This window comes from Canis lupus, chromosome 13 (genome assembly GCF_003254725.2).
Source record: "Canis lupus dingo isolate Sandy chromosome 13, ASM325472v2, whole genome shotgun sequence".
In the NCBI taxonomy this organism is placed as follows: domain Eukaryota; kingdom Metazoa; phylum Chordata; class Mammalia; order Carnivora; family Canidae; genus Canis; species Canis lupus.
The window spans coordinates 1,469,313-1,488,645 of NC_064255.1; the positions used below are offsets into that span (position 1 = coordinate 1,469,313).

The following is a 19,333-nucleotide window of genomic DNA, read 5'->3' on the forward strand; positions in this document are numbered from 1 at the left end:
TAGTTAGGGCCTATGGCTGTTTTGAGGTGAGTCACCTGATGGGCCTTCTGTATTCAGTCAGGGGCTTGGGATCACCGTGGTACCTTTTGCCTTGCTTTCTATATATTCCTTTGCTTAAGCCTGTTGCTCAGAAGTGACCTTTACATTATATATTGTGTTCATAAAGTAGGTTAGAGAAAAGAAGATATTACTAAGAAGATCATAAGGAAGAGAAAATATATTTATAGACTGTATTGTATTTATTGAAAAAAATTTACATGTAAGTGGACTTGCATACTTCAAACCTGTGTTGTTATGGTGCTAACTGTAGTTTTTTTCTCCCCTTCACTCATAAGATTGTTAGCTATGATCAGGGTTAATTCTGGACTCCAGTAGAGAACTAGAACATTCTTTTGGAATGATTGGAAAGGAAGTGACAGAGAAACAGGAAAAAGAAAAGTCAAGAATTTAAAGATATTCCTATAGGTGAGCATGAAATTTTCTCAATTAATGAGTTATAGTTGATGAAAGGCAGGCACAGCTTAGTGAATAATCTTTAGGAGAGGAAAGGAAGTGATGGGCAGCCACGGAATGGAGAGGGAAGGAAAAATAGGCAACATTTAACTAGCAGTTACTGGGTAAGAGGGTTTTTTTCTTAAATCAATTTGATATTGTAAAATAATTAATTACCAGTTATCTTAAAATAATATTTTGTTAAAACTATTAATCTTGGGTAGAACATGTAAATGTTAAGGGAGAGAAACTTTCAGGATCACTTCTAGTCTAGAAGTAAAGAATAAAGCAGGCATTTTTCAGATGGTCAGATGTCTTCAGAGTCAAGCAGATAGTGAGTTGAAGAGATCTGACTTTCTTGTCAGATGTTCTTTTTATACTGTATATTCATTTAAAGGACCCTTTCAGGTAACCAGGTTGTTATCTTCCTTTATTTGTTATCTTCCTTTATTTTACTTTGTCCTAGAACCTGAGGATATAAAGATAAAAAAAGACCCTTTTTAACTTATTAATGAGCTTATGGTTCATTGAGAGGATAAATAGGTAAAGCATGTAGCTTAAAGGTAGTTAAAACATTGTTATAAAACAAGGTAGTGTGAATTCACATTGAAGGAAGCTTTTACTCAGACTTGGGACTTGGGAAAAGTTTGCTGGAATCAGCCATGTCCAAGGAAAGTGCTTAATTATGAGTTAGAGGAGAAACAATGGGTCAGGTTTCAGGAACCTGCAACTAAGATCCCTGGAATCGCAGTTTAGAATGGAACAGGAGCATGATAAGAGTTAATGCCTGATGAGATCAGTAATCTCTTCTGGCTATGAAAGGCCTTGAAAGTCATTTTAAAGGTTTGGACTCTCTGCTAAGGGAGGATTTGGAAAGTTTTTATCATATTTATGCTTTAGAAACCAATTTAGGGAGTGGGGTGGATGAGGGTAAGGAGGCAGGCGAAATCAGGTAGGAGAATGTTGCATTGAAGAAAAGGATAATGTCAAGAGAGTTACACACATTTGTGGGATTGCAATGTGTCAGAATCAGTAGGAGCTGATGGTTAATTGAAGATGATATCTGAGGGAGAGGGTACAGTAGGTAAACATCTAGTGTTCTAGTTTGGAGAACTAGGTACATAGTAGGGCCCCTTTGACTAAGATGAGGAACAAAGGGACCAGAAGCAAGTTTTATTTAGGGTGATAGAGGCAGTTGGTATAATACTGCTATTTTTTCTAATTCTTCCTATGTGCCAGGTATTATTTCAAGCATTTTCAGTAGAGCCCAAGCAGTTTGACTTTAGAATTCATTACACCAGAGAGCAAAGACTATAGAGAAAATTCAAACCCTAAATCATTGATTATTCAGTTTATTGAGTTCTATTTATGAATTACTAGGTGCATGTATGACACTGCTACTGGCTGATAAAAAAGATATTCAGTATAGAGCCCTATTAAGTTGTATATACATATAGCTAATTCTAAGAACAAGCTTGACAAATGCAACTGGCTGGGAGAAAAGTACTATCTAGAAATAGAGAAGAGAGATAAACTTGAATCAAGAAGGGAGGATTTAATGATACTAGCAAAGATTTCTCAAAGAGGATTGATGTTTAAGTCTGGAACGATAGAAGACTGCATATGAGATGAAAATTTATTGTTTAAACATTACAACTACTTTTAATTGTCCTATACTGTTACTGTAATTATTAGTTGAAGTCCATATTTTTGTGAAAGTGTGAAAAGTGTAATTGTTAAAAAGTGTTTAGTACGTCTTTATGGTGAAGTAGTTTTCTTTCTAGAGTATTTCAGTATATTCAGATAATTATAATAAAAAATGTATTAAGATTTTTTGATTTTACAATGTTATTGTAAAGTATAAAATATTTGGGATACTTATTACTGTTTTTGTTTTCTAAGACCAATTTTTAAAGTTAAAATAAGTATTGGGACCATTATATTTAGTTTTCATGTGGTTTAGCTTGGAGTTAATTATTAAGTAAAACTTGATTTTTAGCCTTAGAAAAACAAATGCAGAAGTTAATAAATTCCCCCTCCTCTTTTTTATTGGATTCGTTGTTAACAAAGCATAGCATAAGTAAGTCTCAGTCAGCCTGTGAAAGGGATGACTTAACACAACTGTTGATGCATTTGGAGTGAAACATCTTTATCAAGTTAATACAAGAAGCAGTCATGCCCTACTTGAATTACTCATTTATTATAGCTGAACAGCAGCCTGCATGTGGACTTTGAAATCCTGGGAAAATAAGATGCCTACCTACATCCAAATGTTGAAAGCCTTTACTTCTCAGCAGCTGGAAAATGTTGAGCTCTGTTGTCATCCATTAGGTTTTTGGCCTTCAGGGAGATGTGATCAATTTAATTACTGACCAGCTTTATCCATTACTTTTAATGACTATAGCCTCTGAAGTAAAGCCTCTGAAGTTTGTAGCTTAAATGATCATACTTAGCTATTGTACATTTAAAATTTATAAAAACTAAACGAGGTGATTATACTTTGCTTATATGTTTGTCACATATACTCAGATCTCTAAAAATATAAAATAATTTAAATATATTAATAGAGGTTAATTTATTTACTTTAAATGAAGTCTAAAATGTGTTTGTGTTTAACAGTAACAAAATATGCTCTGCAAATTTGCTATTCTGGGGTAAATTTTATATATTATATCCATTTGTGTGCAAAATTTTTACCTTTTTTCTAAAATACAGTCTGTGGGTTGTTTTGAGTCACAATTATTTATAAACAAAACTGTTAATAATTATCTGTGCTCCTTGTTTATCTTCTTTTCACTACTCTTTTCATGTCAAGTTCAAAGAGGATTTTTAGAAAATATCCTGAAGTGATACAGCATAGCTCAGGGAAATTCATGTTATATGAAGAAATGTATCCACAACTTTGAGGCTGTTACTGGTGAATTCTAATTCTAACTGTGGAACCCAGTCTTTATATAAATAACTTGATCTCATGTTTTAATGTTTCTTAATCTATTAAATGATTGCAATACCAGGCACTGAATATCTTTGTGTTTAAAGATATTCCTTTAAAGAGATCACCGTTCATGTTATAAAACAAGGGAATTTGCTTATTATTGTTATTTATTATGGTGTTTTTTAGGTAGAGGACAGTAAAATCATTCTAACAAAGTTGTTGGGTTATGACAGTATCCAACAGATAGATGTAGAATAGAGAAAAGCGCATTGTGGCTGAGTTGATGGCTATAGACACAGTATTTGAAGATACCATGTTTGACTAGTTTGTATTTTTAAGTTGATGTGTTTAAAATATTTGTCATGATTAAAAAGTGTAAGATATCCTCATTGACAAACAATTGACGTTCATATATTTAGAGGTATTATGCTGGTACCATATTGAGAAGGTTTTGCAGAAATAACTAAGCAGTACAAAAGAGGGAGATAATATCAGAAAGTAATAGATTGTTAATACATATGACATTTATTTATATAGTAACTTTATGTGCAGGTTAACTATGCTTCTGAACAACATAGTTGGAAAAGAGGTAATGAGAGAAGTATATTTTGAAATGTGTTATTAAAAAAAGGTTAAATAGGGATCCCTGGGTGGCGCAGCGGTTTGGCGCCTGCCTTTGGCCCAGGGTGCGATCCTGGAGACCCGGGATCGAATCCCACGTCGGGCTCCCGATGCCTGGAGCCTGCTTCTCCCTCTGCCTGTGTCTCTGCCTCTCTCTCTCTCTCTCTGTGTGACTATCATAAATAAATAAATAAATTAAAAAAAAAAAGGTTAAATATTAGTTTTTTATGATCAGAAGGGACCTGATCTGAATTTGAAAGATTGAATCTGACTGGTCATAAATCATGTCAAGAGCAACAAAATATGGATATATGTATATACTGTAAATGTTAACACAAAAGATGAGTTTAGAATTGATTCACTTGACTTCTTTGTGATTCTTTTAATTATGTTTTCAGTATTGCATGTGTATATAACTTTTCTGTCCCAGACCTGGTCAAAACTAGGAAGAGCATATGTTGTTCTAGTACCCATAAATTTTTAATAAACTTGTCATTGTGTTTGTAACTTTTCTGGGGGGTAAAATTTGGAAACGTGTCTAGCTATTTTTGTTATAAAAAACTAACATGGCTTTTTTTTGAAAACATTGTATGGATTGATTAGGTTTATTAGGATTTATTTAACAGGTATCATTACTCCTCATGTTCATGTTGAATAATATGTAAAATCATGTGCTCATTCTTTTTCTCAAAATGAAAATACTTTTTTACAATAAATAGTGCAAAAATTCAAACACAAAAGAAAAATAAATAGAAGTATTAACAATTATCTTAAATACTATGACCTAAAAAGTAACTAACTAGGGCTGATATTTTGACATATATCCTTTCAGACACTTTATATGGTTACATGTATAAATACACAATCCTGGAAAAATAATTTTCATACCATATATTCTCTTCTGTACCTACTTTATCACTTTCCTGTGTTTTAGAGCCATCTTTCTATTTTAGTAAACAGCTTTTCATCCTAATTTTTCTTGACATTGTAGTGTTCTATGTCTACATATATAATTGATTTCTTCTTGGTAGATAGTATGATTGGTGTGTATTTGGATTTTTCTAATTTTGTACTACAAATTTTAAGTGGAAATGGTTAACTCTGCAGAGAATTCAAATGAGTCTTGTCTTAATTATTAACAGTAAGGTTCTCTTTTTGAGATTTCTGAAAGGTCAAATAGCTCAGTCATTGATATGTAAATTTATTTTTTTCTAGAAGGTTTTAATGGTTATATCTACTCAGAATTATTTTACAAATCATTTCTTCAGTTTTGTTTGCAGCATCATTTAAGAGAAAGAAATTAGACTTTAGAATCAGTCAAACTTGTTTTCAAATATGTATTTGCTTTTATTGTTATCACTTGGAAAACATACTTAAATCTCCCTGAGTTCCATTTTCCCACCTGTAAAATTTGGAAAGCAAATTCACTCCTTTGTAGAGTTTGTTTTGAAGATTAAAGATAGTGAATATAAAGAGCTAGCACCTACTACTTAATTTTACTTAAACCTTACAAAAACTTATGTATGTAAAGTATTTAATGCAGTTTTGGCAGGTTTTTTATTACTAGTGGTTTTTTTTTAATTTTCATCAACAGAATGATTCCATATTTAACGTGAATTTAGGTTTTAGTTCTTAATTCTGCTGAATTTGAAGATTCTTAGTCTATCCTTACATTAAAAAATTTGCAATTAACATGAGCTAAGTAGTTTGCTTTGCTGTTTTGACATGAATATGTAACTATAACCTACTGATCTAGAAAGAGCATGTGCTAGCAAAGAAAAGTTTTATTTATAAGATCAGATCTGTATGTTTATAAATCCTTAAATTTCCTCCTTTTGAGTCCTATCCTTTGATATCCTTTCCTGTACTTGTCTTATTTTAGATCTCTTTAAGCAAAGTGTATGTGTGTGTGCGTGCGTGTGCGCGCATGCACACGTGTGTGTGCATGTGTGTAAAGCCAAGGGTGAACACAGTTAGGCAGGATTCCATCAGTTCATGTGGTCTTGTTTGGTAATCCCTCTCTTAACTCCATTCCAGAATATTGCCTGAGCTTCTTTGTCTCTGGTTATACCTCAGTGAATATCACATGAGCCATTAATTTGCTCCTTGGTAAACAGATCATTCATTCTTACTAAGTTTATGTCATCTTTTGAAAAATAATTATGTCAGTTAACATCTGAGTAGAGTGCTGGTTGTAGAATATTTATACTGTAACAGTTTGCAACTGCAACATAGTAACATTTTTATGTTGGGTATCTTCTGTATCCCAAACAAATGGTTCTTGAAAATCTGCTTAGAATTTTCTCAACACAATGAGTAGTGACTTAAAGTGGTTGCTGTACTCACAAATCAGTTTGTGACCAACTCTAATAGCTGTTTGAATAAGAGTACGGTTTCCAGATCCTAAATGCTTTATTCTTTCCAGCCTAGGTGTTAGTTATGAAAGGGGTTGACTTGAAGATAATGATGGCTTTTTCTGTATTCTCTTACTAGTTCTCCTTTTCCTTCACTTACCTGTTCAAGGGCAATTGCCTGCATTCCTCTAACACTGGATTCAAACCTCAGCTCTATCATTTATTGGGTGTTATTGCTATGAGCTGTGTACCTCAATATTCTTAACTGGGAAATGGAAATTATAATAAATACTACCCAACTTCATAGGATTATTGATAGGATCAGATATATTAAGATAGATGTCATTTTATATAAATGAATTTCTGTGTGTATAATTAAAATATTAAACACTTTTTGGGTGCTTATTAGTGTCAGGCACCATATTAAGGGTGCTATCTCATTTTATTATAGTAGTTCCATTATGGAACAGGAAGTTTTTTTTTTTTTTAAGAAAGTTGAAAGTAGTAATTGTTATGTGATCTATTAAAGGTGTTTATATAAGATGAGGTAAAACTTGAATTTGAAGTTCTTGACTTTATCTACATCTAAAGATCAATAAAAATGTACATTTTTGTTTTATGTTTAAATAAAATATTTAAGATATAGATATATTCTTTCTTAATGACTTCTTAATTTAACTGATTATATTTTGCCATCAACTAAATTACTCATTATAGTATCAAGTAAGAGGACTACTACTGTAGTTCTGTCTCCATGTAGCTCCTTACTTCACCTGTCTCTAAAGACACTCCGTCTAAGAAGGCAGGGCCATTCATATTTTCTAATGCACCAAAACGGCTCTCAAGACATCATCCAGGGGTTTGAAGATAGTGAATTTTCTGCCATTAGTTTACTTTACCTGGTCATCGCTCCATACTAGGACAAACCCTAATGACTTTTAGTAATTCCTAGCGCTTCACATTAGCATTTCAGTATTTTGATGCTGAATGCCAAGTAAAAATTATGCCTTATGAATAACATTATGAAAAGGTCTAAATTTGTTGTTTAAAAGCAGTTGAGAAAGAGAAGAGATAGAGAAAGCATGATTATTTTATGAAATTGATGCTAGAGACAATGGGCACACATTTCTCTTATGGTTCAGGTTTCCATGTAATTCATACTGCACTTTAGCTCCGTGTATTTTCTCTATAGTGATACCACTATTGAAGGAATTGAGGTGTCATTAAGAATGAAGAATGTTTTAAATATTTTGAAGCTTCTTGCATTCTAGGATCAGTGACTCCAAAAGTGAAATTCTAGTAGTAATAAGATTCTGAGGCAGCTACAGAAATCCTGTGCATAGTCTCCGACACAATGCAGCTTGAGAGTGTTTGTTTTTTGTGTGTGATTATTTAGTACTGTGTGTGGCTCAGTGCCTGAAAGATTCTCATTAAGTAAAGATATAGTCAAGATTTCTTACTAGGGGGATCTGTTTTTCCATTAATGCTCATATCTACTTATTTGTTTCTATCTGTAGTTCTCCATAGCTTCTGAGTAAATTTTGTTATTTGCATATTCCTAATTTATTAGAGTAATATGATTTATGACAGATGGCATAGTATAGTGGTTAAAAGCATGGGTTTTGAAATCACACTGATTCCTGGCTCCTATGTCCTATCTCTACAATCACTGGCAAGTTTCTGGACTTTATGGCAACTTTCTCACTGGTAAAATAAGAATAATAATACATCATAGGGTTGTCATGAAGATCAAGTGAACTCGTAGGTAAAGCATTTAGAATAAGATTTGGTACATACAAATGTTAGTAGTTTTTATTGTAATGACAAAAGTATGTGATGGGAAAAACCCAAAAAAGTAGTCTTCATTTCCTGGTTTATCTGAAATCACTTTGCTATGAGAGGATATTCAGGTAGAAGAAAAGAAGGAAAATTTTAATGAAGTTCATTTCCGCTGGCAAATGTGATTGCTTTAAAAGAAAATTTTTTCCCCCATTGAATAAAGAATTGATTCCAGTGGCTAAAAGGAGGTGACACTATTGTCTAACATTGGATTGTTCCAATCATTTCTATAAAGATAAAATGTTAAATTTGTATTATCCCTTAATATTCATAGTGACAGCATTTTCCTTGAGCAGCAGATAAATTTTTGGTTATCTGTGAGAAATTTCTTTTAGATAATTCACAGGCACCTTAGACTCAGCACTTCCAACTTCTTTTCTCCCATTTTACTTTAAGCTTGTACTTCGACCTGCATTCTTCTGTATTGATGAGTGGTTGTATTATTAGTCCAATCAGAAACCTAGCGATTGCTCTAAACTTTTCCCTTCCTTCATTTCACATCTTTCCTATTTATGCAGTCACCAAATCCTAAGGCTTCTCTATAAAGACAAATCTGATCCTTTCACTTCCTTTTAAAATACTTTTTTAAATCTTTTTTTTTTTTTAAGATTTTATTTATTTATTCATGAGAGACACAGAAAGAGAGAGAGGCAGAGACACAGGCAGAGGGAGAAGCAGGCTCTATGCAGGGAGCCTGAAATGGGACTCCATCCTGGGTCTCCAGGATCAGGCCCCAGGCTGAAGGTGGCGCTAAACCGCTGAGCCACCCGGGCTGCCCCTTCCTTTTAAAATACTTTTTAATGACTCCCTCACTGCTTTCTGGATAAAGTTCAGACTTCTAAGCACTATTTACAACTCTAATATTGTATAGTGTTTTCACATATACAGTATTCTCCCACTATGTGGAATCATTTTCAGTTTTATAGATTTTTTAAATTTGTTTTTCTTGAAGTTCGATTTGCCAACATATAGTATATCACCCAAGTGCTCATCCCATCAGGTCATTTTCAGTCTTAAAAAATGCTGTTCTCTGTTCCATTTTCATTTGTGTATATAATTTCAGTGCATAGGAAGCTCTCCCTGCTTTTCTCTTGCCTGTTTTGTTCAATTGAAGCTCTACTTCCATTGAAAATGCATTTGCATACTTCTTTCCTAAAGCAAGTTAGGTCCCTTCATGTTTGCTTCTTTACATTCTGTAACCTATTCTGAATACTTTATTAAAACACTTATCAAAAATTATGACTTATTTTTGTCAGGGTTTTCTACTAAATTATGAGGAGCCCAAATGCAGTGACTCTTACTATTTTGTTGTTGTTGTTGTTGTTGTTGTTGTTGTTAAAGTAGTCTCTACTCCCAACCTGGGGCTTAAACTCAAGATCCCAACTCTTAAACTCAAGAGTTACATGCAGACTGAGCCAGTCAGGTCCCCCCCGCCCCTTATTTATCTCTTAATGTTTAATATTTAGGTTTAGGCATATGGTTAATGTTCAATAAAAGTTTATCCAGTTACAAAATGGTTTTAAATGAGATTAATATCTTTGGTAATGGTCACATGGAAAATTTGTTTTTAACGGGAGATAATGAGAATTAACTGCTAATAGTTGTTCTCAAGACACAAAAATAAGGAAATGGACTGAAACCCAAGCTTTTGCCCATTTGACATTAGTCATTCATGCATTTCTTCCCATTACTTATTTACCACTTTGACAATCACAATTTGTTTTTGTCTGTTCTCATGAGTACTAGTCACTGTCAGAAATGTCTCTCAGGGCATCTGACTGACCCTGTCAGTAGAACATGTGGCTCAATCTCAGGGTCATGGGTTTGAGTCCTATAATGGGCATAGAGCCTACTTAAAATGTTTCTCACTTAGCCTACTTAGAGCATCACTCTGTTTAATTCTTAATTTTTTATTTTAGTAATGCATACTGATTTTATTTTATCGGATGACTAGAAATATAAAAGTTTCCCTCTTTATGTTGCATATTCATTGTAATGAATCTGAAGAGGGTTCATTGTGTTGCTTTTAAGAGCACCTGGCAAATTGGTTAGAAGATTAGTCCTTGGAGGACATGAAGTCAGGAGTCTGTCATTTACAGGACAAGAGGCTGGATGGGTAGGATAAATATGTTAGTTTGGGAGTGTGCCCTGGGAGTAAATAAAAGGCCAAGAATCTGAGTACAGAGGTCAGGGCTTTGTGGACAGGAGGTAAAAGTGATATCTAGAGTGCAAGCAAGGCTAATGTGGTAGGGATTATATGTCTTCATTATTGTTTAGGGATATCAGACTTCAGTGGGAAGAGGATGTTGTTTAGGGGAGGCTGGTCTTGGGTAGCAGTGAATTCTCATTAGTGGTTATAGAGCATATAAACAGTAGAGCACCTTTGTTCTGGTAGTGGATGGGATAGTTACATGTATTGTACTGACACTACTGTGTTCAAGACTGTTTTGTCTATGAATAAGCTAGTTCAACCCAGGCCTTAACCAAAAGTAAGAGACTAACATTCAGATCTATTTAGTGAATTAATTTGAGTAGTTTTCTGTGCCATTGGCGGAACAAATTACTTTCACTGGTTGAGTGCTTATTCCTATATGGTATAGTGGGGGAGGATTATCAGTTAGTTTGTCTTATTGGTTTATTGGCAGAAGAAAACTCTTAAAACTGAGTTTTCCCATGAAAGAGGTATCTTACTTGAAATCCCAGAACTTTTACTTAAAAATTTATGAAGTGGGATGACAATAAATTACTGCAGAATCATCAAAGCAAGTATGTTATTAATTGACAATTTATTGACTTCATCCCCCAGGCCAGTTTAAAGAAAAGGGAGGGAGGGTTAGATTTCAGGCTACACTTTGAATGCTGTGTGAGGTCTGTTTGAGATATTTTGGTTAGGCTGTGATTAATTAACTCAATTAAACAAGTATTAGTACATGAGTAAAAGAACACTCATGGATCTGTCAAAGAGTTAATAATGGGTTCAGTACTGATAAAATCGTGAATCTGAATCTGGTTAACATTAAAGAGCACACAAAAATACACCTGTCATCTTTAGTCTTTTGATAAAGAGCAAAAATAATTTATTTCATATATGTATTCTGTATTTTTTCATATATGTATAGGTTTGCTTATTTATTTGACTTCAGAGATAATGGGATTAAGCTTTAATTTCCTTTTTAATTATATTCTAAAATATTAATTTTTAGTTTGAATTTTAAAAATTGTTAGAAATTACTATTTTTGGACTTTACAGCTTACACAGTTATTTTACAGGAAATAACACATATAAAGACAAAGAAAAGTTTTGAAACTTAACCGTCTTATTTCACTCCTTAAGATGGAGGTTGCTTCCGGTTTGTGAGCAAGAAAGTGTAATTCCCTAGCTAGAACTTTGGTTTTTTATTTTTCTCCTTTGATAGCCCTGAATGTTGAGATACTGAGTCTCTTTTTGTCTGTTTCCTAACTATGCTTTCATTTGTTTTTGTTAATTCTGAAAGCATTTATATACTATTTTATTGGTTATTAGTTTTATAATTTTCTGTATTTTAACATCTCTGAAATTTAGAAGAGTCCTTGTATAATCTGTGATTTTTGGATCCCTGGGTGGCTCAGCGGTATGGCGCCTGCCTTTGGCCCAGGGCATGACCCTGGAGACCCGGGATTGAGTCCCACATCAGGCTCCCTGCATGGAGCCTGCTTCTCCCTCTGCCTGAGTCTCTGCCTCTCTCTCTCTCTCTCTCTCTCTCTCTCTGTCTCTCATGAATAAATAAATAAAATTTTGAAAAAACTATTTAATCTGTGATATTTAACAATTGCTAATGGCTTTAATTGAGTTCAAGTTCTGCTAGAAGGAAGTATCTGTTTGCTTCTGCCACTAATCTGGTGGCACTACAACTTGAGATGACCGTAAGTTAAGTTGTCTGCTTGAGAATTTTTTGGACTTTGCTGGTAGTGGATTCAGACTGTAGGTCTAAATGAATATTAGTTTATGGTTTAAATTCCCAAAGATTTTTGTGTCTCTGCCCAATGTACAGCTTAAGTGAAACTACCTTTCTGCTTGGTGGCTTTATTTTTTATTTCCTGTTACACTGGCAGCTTTGATTTGTCAACTTTATGCAAGACTTTTCTATCATGCTTAGTCATAGAATTAATAATATCTTCAGTATGATATGTAGGGACAGTGATGTAACTAAAAAGCAACTGCATGGAGGCAGCAAGAAATGGTATATGGTTTTGGAGCTACTTTATTGGTGGTGTAGAATGTAGTTTGAAGGTCAGCTTTTATGGCTAAAAGTGGCAATGGCTCCATGTGTGGTATTGCTTGCCATATTTAGAAGGAAGACCTTTTGATTGTGATTCCAGATCTGGTGATAAACAGAGTGTATCTTGCACAGTCATTTAGTGAGAAGCCTTTGACCTGAACTTTAGAAAAAGATCTAAAGCAAAGCTGAACCACTAAGTCATTATATAACCAGTGGCATTTTAGTCTTATCTGTGAGGTAAGAAGTATTAGAAGGCTTCTGTAAAACAAAGATTTGCAATGGGGCAAGAATTATTCACCTCATTCTTTTAAAAAAAGTTTTGGGGCACCTGGGTGGCTCAGTAGGTTAAGCATCCAACTCTCGATTTCATCTCAGATTATGATCTTGGGGTTATTAGATCAAGCCCTGCATCGGGCCTACTTAAGATTCTCTCTCTCCCTCTTTCTCTGCTCCTTTCCCCCCTCTCTCTCTTTCTAAAGAAATAAAAATTTAAAAAGTTTTGTCATAATCTGGCTTATGTACCAAGGTTCTGTAAAATCCATGAGCTAGTAGAGGATACTTGTTTCCTATATATATATTTCTAAACTACTGTATTTTGTGTTAGGAAATTAGAGGACCCTTGGAAAACTTTTAATTCACAATTAACATTTTAAGCCGTAAAAACAAAACAAAACAAAACAAAAAACAAAAAACAAAAAAAAAAACAACCATTTTAAGCCGTGACTTTATTTTTCAAACTCAGATATTAAGTTATTGCCATTGTATGCCTGCTCTAATTTACTACCCCTGCAAATTAAGCCTTCTTTTTGTGAATTTTCATATTGAAAAGGAGTAATATTAGGGTCTATGTACTGAATCAAAAAATTGTGAGAAAACATTTATAAAATAGTTGTAAATAAGAATGCTGTGGAATCAGTTACCATTTTGTGAACATTCACTGAACACTTAATCAAGAAATACAGTAAGTAAAAGAGATACTAACCCATTCCAGTGATAAAATACAGACTTTATATAGTACCTTTAGTTTGGCTATTGCTGTCCTGCACAGATTTCATCTTGAGACAAAATAAACAAACTTGAATTCTAGAGTAAGGAACTTGAGTTCAGTTTAAGGAACTATCTTGCCATTGACGGTAACCTATGAAAGATTTTCATAAGTAGAGTTGATTCTTTTAATTGGGATGATTCCAATTGTGTTATAGTGAGGCCAAGGATATAGTGTAGTTGTGTCTTAATTAGGGGCACAATGATATAGTGTGGTGGTTCTCAACCCTATAAGATCTAACTCTGCTTTCTCTGACCAGTATTTTCTAAGGTTCTTTTTTTATCTTGATGTAAAATTCATAGTTAATGTATGTTTTTAAGCTGATAACTTATAGAGAAACCAATATAATACCATAATCATTATTAAGGGAGGAATAAGAGGAAAATAATATATATATATATATATATATATATATATATTTAATATTTAGAATGTAACTAGAAGACATGATAAGACATTTTGCCTGCCACATGTGTTATATTGGGACATTTATAAGTTTTGCCTAACTACATGTTTAATAAATTGGCAGTGCCAACACTCAAATAGAATAGTCATGAATGAGGTGACTTTCTGAAATGGTAAACACCTCTTGGTCAAAATCTCATTGATTCATATTTTTTCTCCTGTATAGTGATAGTTAAATTTCTGGAACTCTTGGAGTTTTTAAAAAGTGGGTTAAAAACCACTCTGTGTTTTGATATAAAATGGAGTTAAATTCTAGGTTCAAGTGATTATAAACACATTTTTCATTTACACAAATGCCTGGCAGATATTTGAAAATTGTGGAGGGAACAGGACTGTTCTTTGTTGTATTAAGCATTGAACAGCTTTTAACATTCTTGATTGATACTTAATATCTGTAGTGTCTCCTAATCATTATGACAACCAGAAACACTGATTTCCAAAAATGCCCCTAGAGGGTGGTACAATCCTCACATAGAATATACTGACTGTAGAACTAATGGTACAGGATGCAGGCAAGAGTCATAGTATTGGATTTGAATTTAGATTCTTCCACTTACTGACTTCCTACTGACTTTGTAATATTGGACAAGATAGGTAACTTCTCTTGGCCTTGGTTTTCTTTCTGGAAAACTGGGAAGATAATGTCTTACAAAATCAAATAGATAATATGTTATATTTTAGGTACCTGACATGTGGTTCATGTGAATAGGACTGTATCTCTTTTGCTATTTTTCAATACTAGTAGGCACTTAATAAATACTTGCTTACTGTTATTATTTAACTCCTATGTGTCACACTGTGTTCCAGTATTGAAAGTATGTGAGGAAGTGATTGCTTGTAACAGGCTCCAGACCTATCATCTGTGTCTTCTTGTGTTGTGGAATTTGTGAATCTTAAATTAGGATGTTGTCTCTTTGGGATTGTGGCCTCCAGTTTCCCAGAGAGCATTAAATTCAAAATATGATGGTTTGCTTTCAATTTGAACCTGTGGGATAAGGGTCTACCTCTAAGCACAAGTTTCCCAGTATCCTAATGTTTTTCTTATTTGTTGTTTTGCTAATGTCAGGGTGATGGTGGAGGCCATATATGATAAAAGGTTCAGAATCTTCTCTCCTTTGCTAATCCTGATCTTTGTTATTTGTTATGTAGATTTTTAAAATAATGCACCAATAATTTCTTCCTCTATTTTAGCTCTTTTTCATCTTCCTGTTATTTCGGCCAACTAAAGTTTCTGTATTGTGCTTCCTCCGTAAATATTTGCTATCTTTGTCCTATTTTTTCAACTACTTTTTTCCTATTTAATTCAAACTACTTACTAACAGATTAAGATGGAATAGTACCTCTGGCAATTTTTTTTAATTTTTATTTTTTTTTATTCATTCATGATAGAGAGAGAGAGAGGCAGAGACACAGGCAGAGGGAGTAGCAGGCTCCACGCAGGGAGCCCAACGCGGGACTTGATCCTGGGACTCCAGATTGTGCCCTGGGCCAAAGGCAGGCGCCAAACCGCTGAGCCACCCAGGGATCCCCACCTCTGGCAATTTTAATGAGACTAATTACTTTGAAAATGTTGGAAGGAACTCCTAGTCTTCTTTTTAAATTGCCATCCCATTTATTCTTAAAAGAGGAAGCATTTAATCTGTAAATGCTGCTCTGCATTTTATAGAATGATGAGCCTTATAAGTATTATGGTTTTCCCCAAATGTTTATTAAAATTTTAACCCACATAAATATATGATGATTATCATGAACAAAAGTTTTTAAAGCAATCACTTTGCTTTGATATTTGCATTGTGCAAAAGCTAACATTTTCTGTTTTCTCTTCCTTTTTTTCTTCCAGGTCACCTTCAAGTCAGGCATTGCTGCTTTTGCAAATCTGCTTGCCCTTGCCCTTTAGTTACTAAGAGTTTAAGTTTGATTTTGGACCTGTGATTGCTATGATCTTTAAAGCTAAACAAATGTTTAGCATTCATATGATTTAACTGATTATTCTTAAACATTTGGTCACTTCTACAAGAAAAGGAGCTATTATCAGCTGAGATTCTGTTACCAAAGTCTGATCCTGAAGCATTCCATAAAATTACCGAAAGTCTGATTAGAATTCATATTGGTTCAAATGGTTTTACGTTGTTTTAAAACCCAAAGATTCTTTCATATAGAATTTTATGAGTCAACTTAAAAAGATCTTGAGGATTTTAGATAATGACTGTGTGTCATTTTCCTTATAAAAAGTTAAAATTTGTTTTAATCTATTCTCAGTTTTGGGGTGCCTGGGTGGCTCATTTGGTTGTGTCCAACTCTTGATTTTAGCTCAGGTCATGGTCTCATGCTCCTGGGATCAAGCCCTGTGTTGGGCTACACACTCTAGCAAGGAGACTGCTTCTCTCTCTCTCTCTCAAATAAATCCTTAATAATCTATACTTAGTTTTTGCACATAGATAAAATTTTATTCACTTCCAGTGCTGAGACTGTTTTAAATTTGCATTTGAATAACATTTAGAATTTCACTTAACTTCCAAATGACATTTTATTGTTTTGCTTAGTAAGCTTATGGAGCATTTATTTAACTCCTACCATACAAGAAATATAATATGGGGCATCAGGAGGATTAAGACCTAGCCATAATATAACTATAACCATAATATAACTAATATATATAATATATAATATAACATAGCATAACTAATTGTATTCAACCTAATTTCTATCTGTTTGTAACAAGGGGTTTCTAGACTTCTTAGATTTCTTTTATGTGTATGCAGGAGAGAAGGTAGAATTTTGTATCCTTTGAGTTGCCTATCAAAGCGTAAATTCCTAGGAAGTCTCTTTTTGCCTTCTGTGTCATAATTTATTGGAGAAAGCCAAACTGGCTGCTTTTAAGTGTTAGAGAACACATTAAAATCAGGGCCTGTTTGCCTGTGTCCAAAGTCGGTGTGCTACTTTAGTTCTGTCATTCTGATGAGAATCCCAATTGTTGGTTTGCTTGCTTTGTCTTTATTTACATAACTTCATTCTTAGAGTCAGTCATTTGTTATTGACTGCTCTTTATTAATAGTAGTATATGGCTAAATGGTTAAATTTTTCAGCAGGTACTTAAGATCTCCTACCTTACTAAAATGTATAGGTGCTCTACTAAAATATATTCATTTAGTAAGGCCAGATTTAATAATTAGATTTAGGGTGCTAAGAGATCACTAATATTTTCACTTAATTGCCAATGACAGTTTATTCTCGAGTATAGATTCTGTTTTCTGAGGTTTTGGGGAGACCAAGAGTATGTTGCTGATCTTTATGTTGCTCTGGGTGTATAAGTGTAATTTTGTGAATAAAAGTAGTCTCCAAATATTAGGAGAACATAATAGAAAGATAAAAGTAAATTTTTAATGTGAGGAACATGCATGATTTTTGGTCCTAATAGTCTAATGTGAACAATGATTACAGGGTTTTAATTGAGTTTTTAATATTTTCTTTTCTTTCTTTTTAAAGATTTTATTTAGGGCAGCCCCCGTGGCGCAGCGTTTAGCGCCACCTGCAGCCTGGGTTGTGATCTTGGAGACCCGGGATCGAGTCCCACGTCAGGCTCCCTGCATGGAGCCTGCTTCTCCCTCTGCTTGTGTCTCTGTCTCTCTCTCTCTCTCTTTCTCTCTCTCTCTCTCTCTCTCTCTCTCTGTCTCTATGAATAAATGAATAAAAAATCTTAAAAAAAAAACTTTAAAGATTTTATTTATTTATTCATGAGAAACACACAGAGAGAGAGAGAGAGAGAGGGAGACACACACACACACACACACACACACACACACACACACAGAGGGAGAAGCAGGCTCCATGCAGGGAGCTCAATGTGGGACTCGATCCTGGGTCTCCAGGATCAGGCCCTGGGCTGAAGGCAGTGCTAAACCGCTGAGCCACCCGGGCTGCCCAATATTTTCTTTTCAACTTTCTCAATTTATGAGATTGAGAGCATGAATGATCATTGAATTGGGAATTTAATATGAATACAGTCCACATGTCTGTATCAAAGACTTGTATGTTTTTTTATTAGAGGTGGGAAGCATAAATATATAAAAGCCTTTGCTGTTGGAAGAGTTGCATGCTGGTTTCTTTTCCTATTCTATTTTATCTGTATTTACAAAGGAATTTGGAAAATTGCAATGTATTAAAAGAAGAGCAATAGTAATTATTAGTATGGAAACAAGGACACATGGAAAACTTCCAGCAGTGGTTTTTAAACATTGTTATCTTCAGTCTTTGATAGTTTGCTCTCATGTATATTCTCCTCTGCACTCTGTACTAAATCATGCAGGTCCTTAGCATGACCTATACAAACTACATTTTTGTCAGAAAAGTATTAAATAGACTCAAAGTATGATTTACTTTCCTTTGGGAGACTGGCATGGGACAGTGTGACCTGCTCTCATGTCAGTACCATAGGCCATACACATTATTTAGTTTGGAGCCCTCACCTTTGCTACCCATTGTTTTGGTAGACAGTTAAGGCCTGAAAAAGTGATGATCCTCTCCAGGTCCTGATGAGAAATCTGAGAAAGCTGTAATGCCTGGTACTTAATAGTTGTCCAATAAATATTTAATGAGGGAGCTCTTAGGTAACTAACTCCAGCCCAGAGAATAACATAGGTTTCATGTTTCTTTGGAATAAATTTCTGTCCATTTGGGTAGTCTAAGAGTGGTTAAAGTCCACTGTGAAGCTTCTTCAGAGATTTGCAGCATGATCAACAAAGGAGTGTGAAGATATATATTCAAGCATGGGCTATTCCACTTAAAGATACTTGCTTACAGGATAGTTATCCAACATGGTTTAATAATTGTCATGAAAGCCGGATATTAGCAATGCAAGTGAGATCATTAACTTGGAGGATGATCATACAGTACCTAGGCCTGGCCAGTTGGCCAATTCATATTCTGTCATTCCTGTTGAACAAAGGAAAAAGTGCAGGTGGATGCATTTAATAGGCATATTTTCACTTATGCTACAAACTGTTCCTTGCACTTCCTTTTTCCCTTTTATACTCACTCTGACTTTCTTAACTCTGACTATACATGCAAAGATGAGATTTCTTATTTAGGGAAATTATTAACCATCTCAAAGACACATAGTTCATAAGTGGCAGAACCAGGAATTGAACCAGTAAGTTGAGGTCTCCAAGCTCCTCTCTAGTATATATCATGTTGACTCAAATCAAGTGTCTGAATGATTGGAAATGGTTGTAATAGAGAGTTAAAAATGTATAAATTATAGAAGTGCAAATGTATAACTGTAAGCACAATTAAAAACTAGGATAGGCTACCAGGTACATTTGAA

The 19,333-nt window shown here is 34.1% G+C and overlaps 1 protein-coding gene across 20 annotated transcripts in view; it reads left to right on the top strand.

The window, feature by feature from the left end:
- VPS13B (vacuolar protein sorting 13 homolog B) overlaps positions 1–19,333 on the top strand; it is a 733,580-nt gene that overhangs the window by 230,158 nt on the left and 484,089 nt on the right. The window contains exon 20 of one of the 20 annotated variants that reach the window (XM_049093095.1): positions 17,497–17,634. The exons of 18 other annotated variants lie outside the window; for them this stretch is intronic. In XM_049093095.1, the coding sequence (XP_048949052.1) occupies positions 17,497–17,507 (11 nt within the window). In that variant the 3' untranslated portion in view covers positions 17,508–17,634. Of the gene's footprint in view, positions 1–15,850; positions 16,100–17,496; positions 17,635–19,333 lie in introns of those variants that run through there. One more of the 20 variants, XM_035714528.2, reaches the window with a different exon arrangement.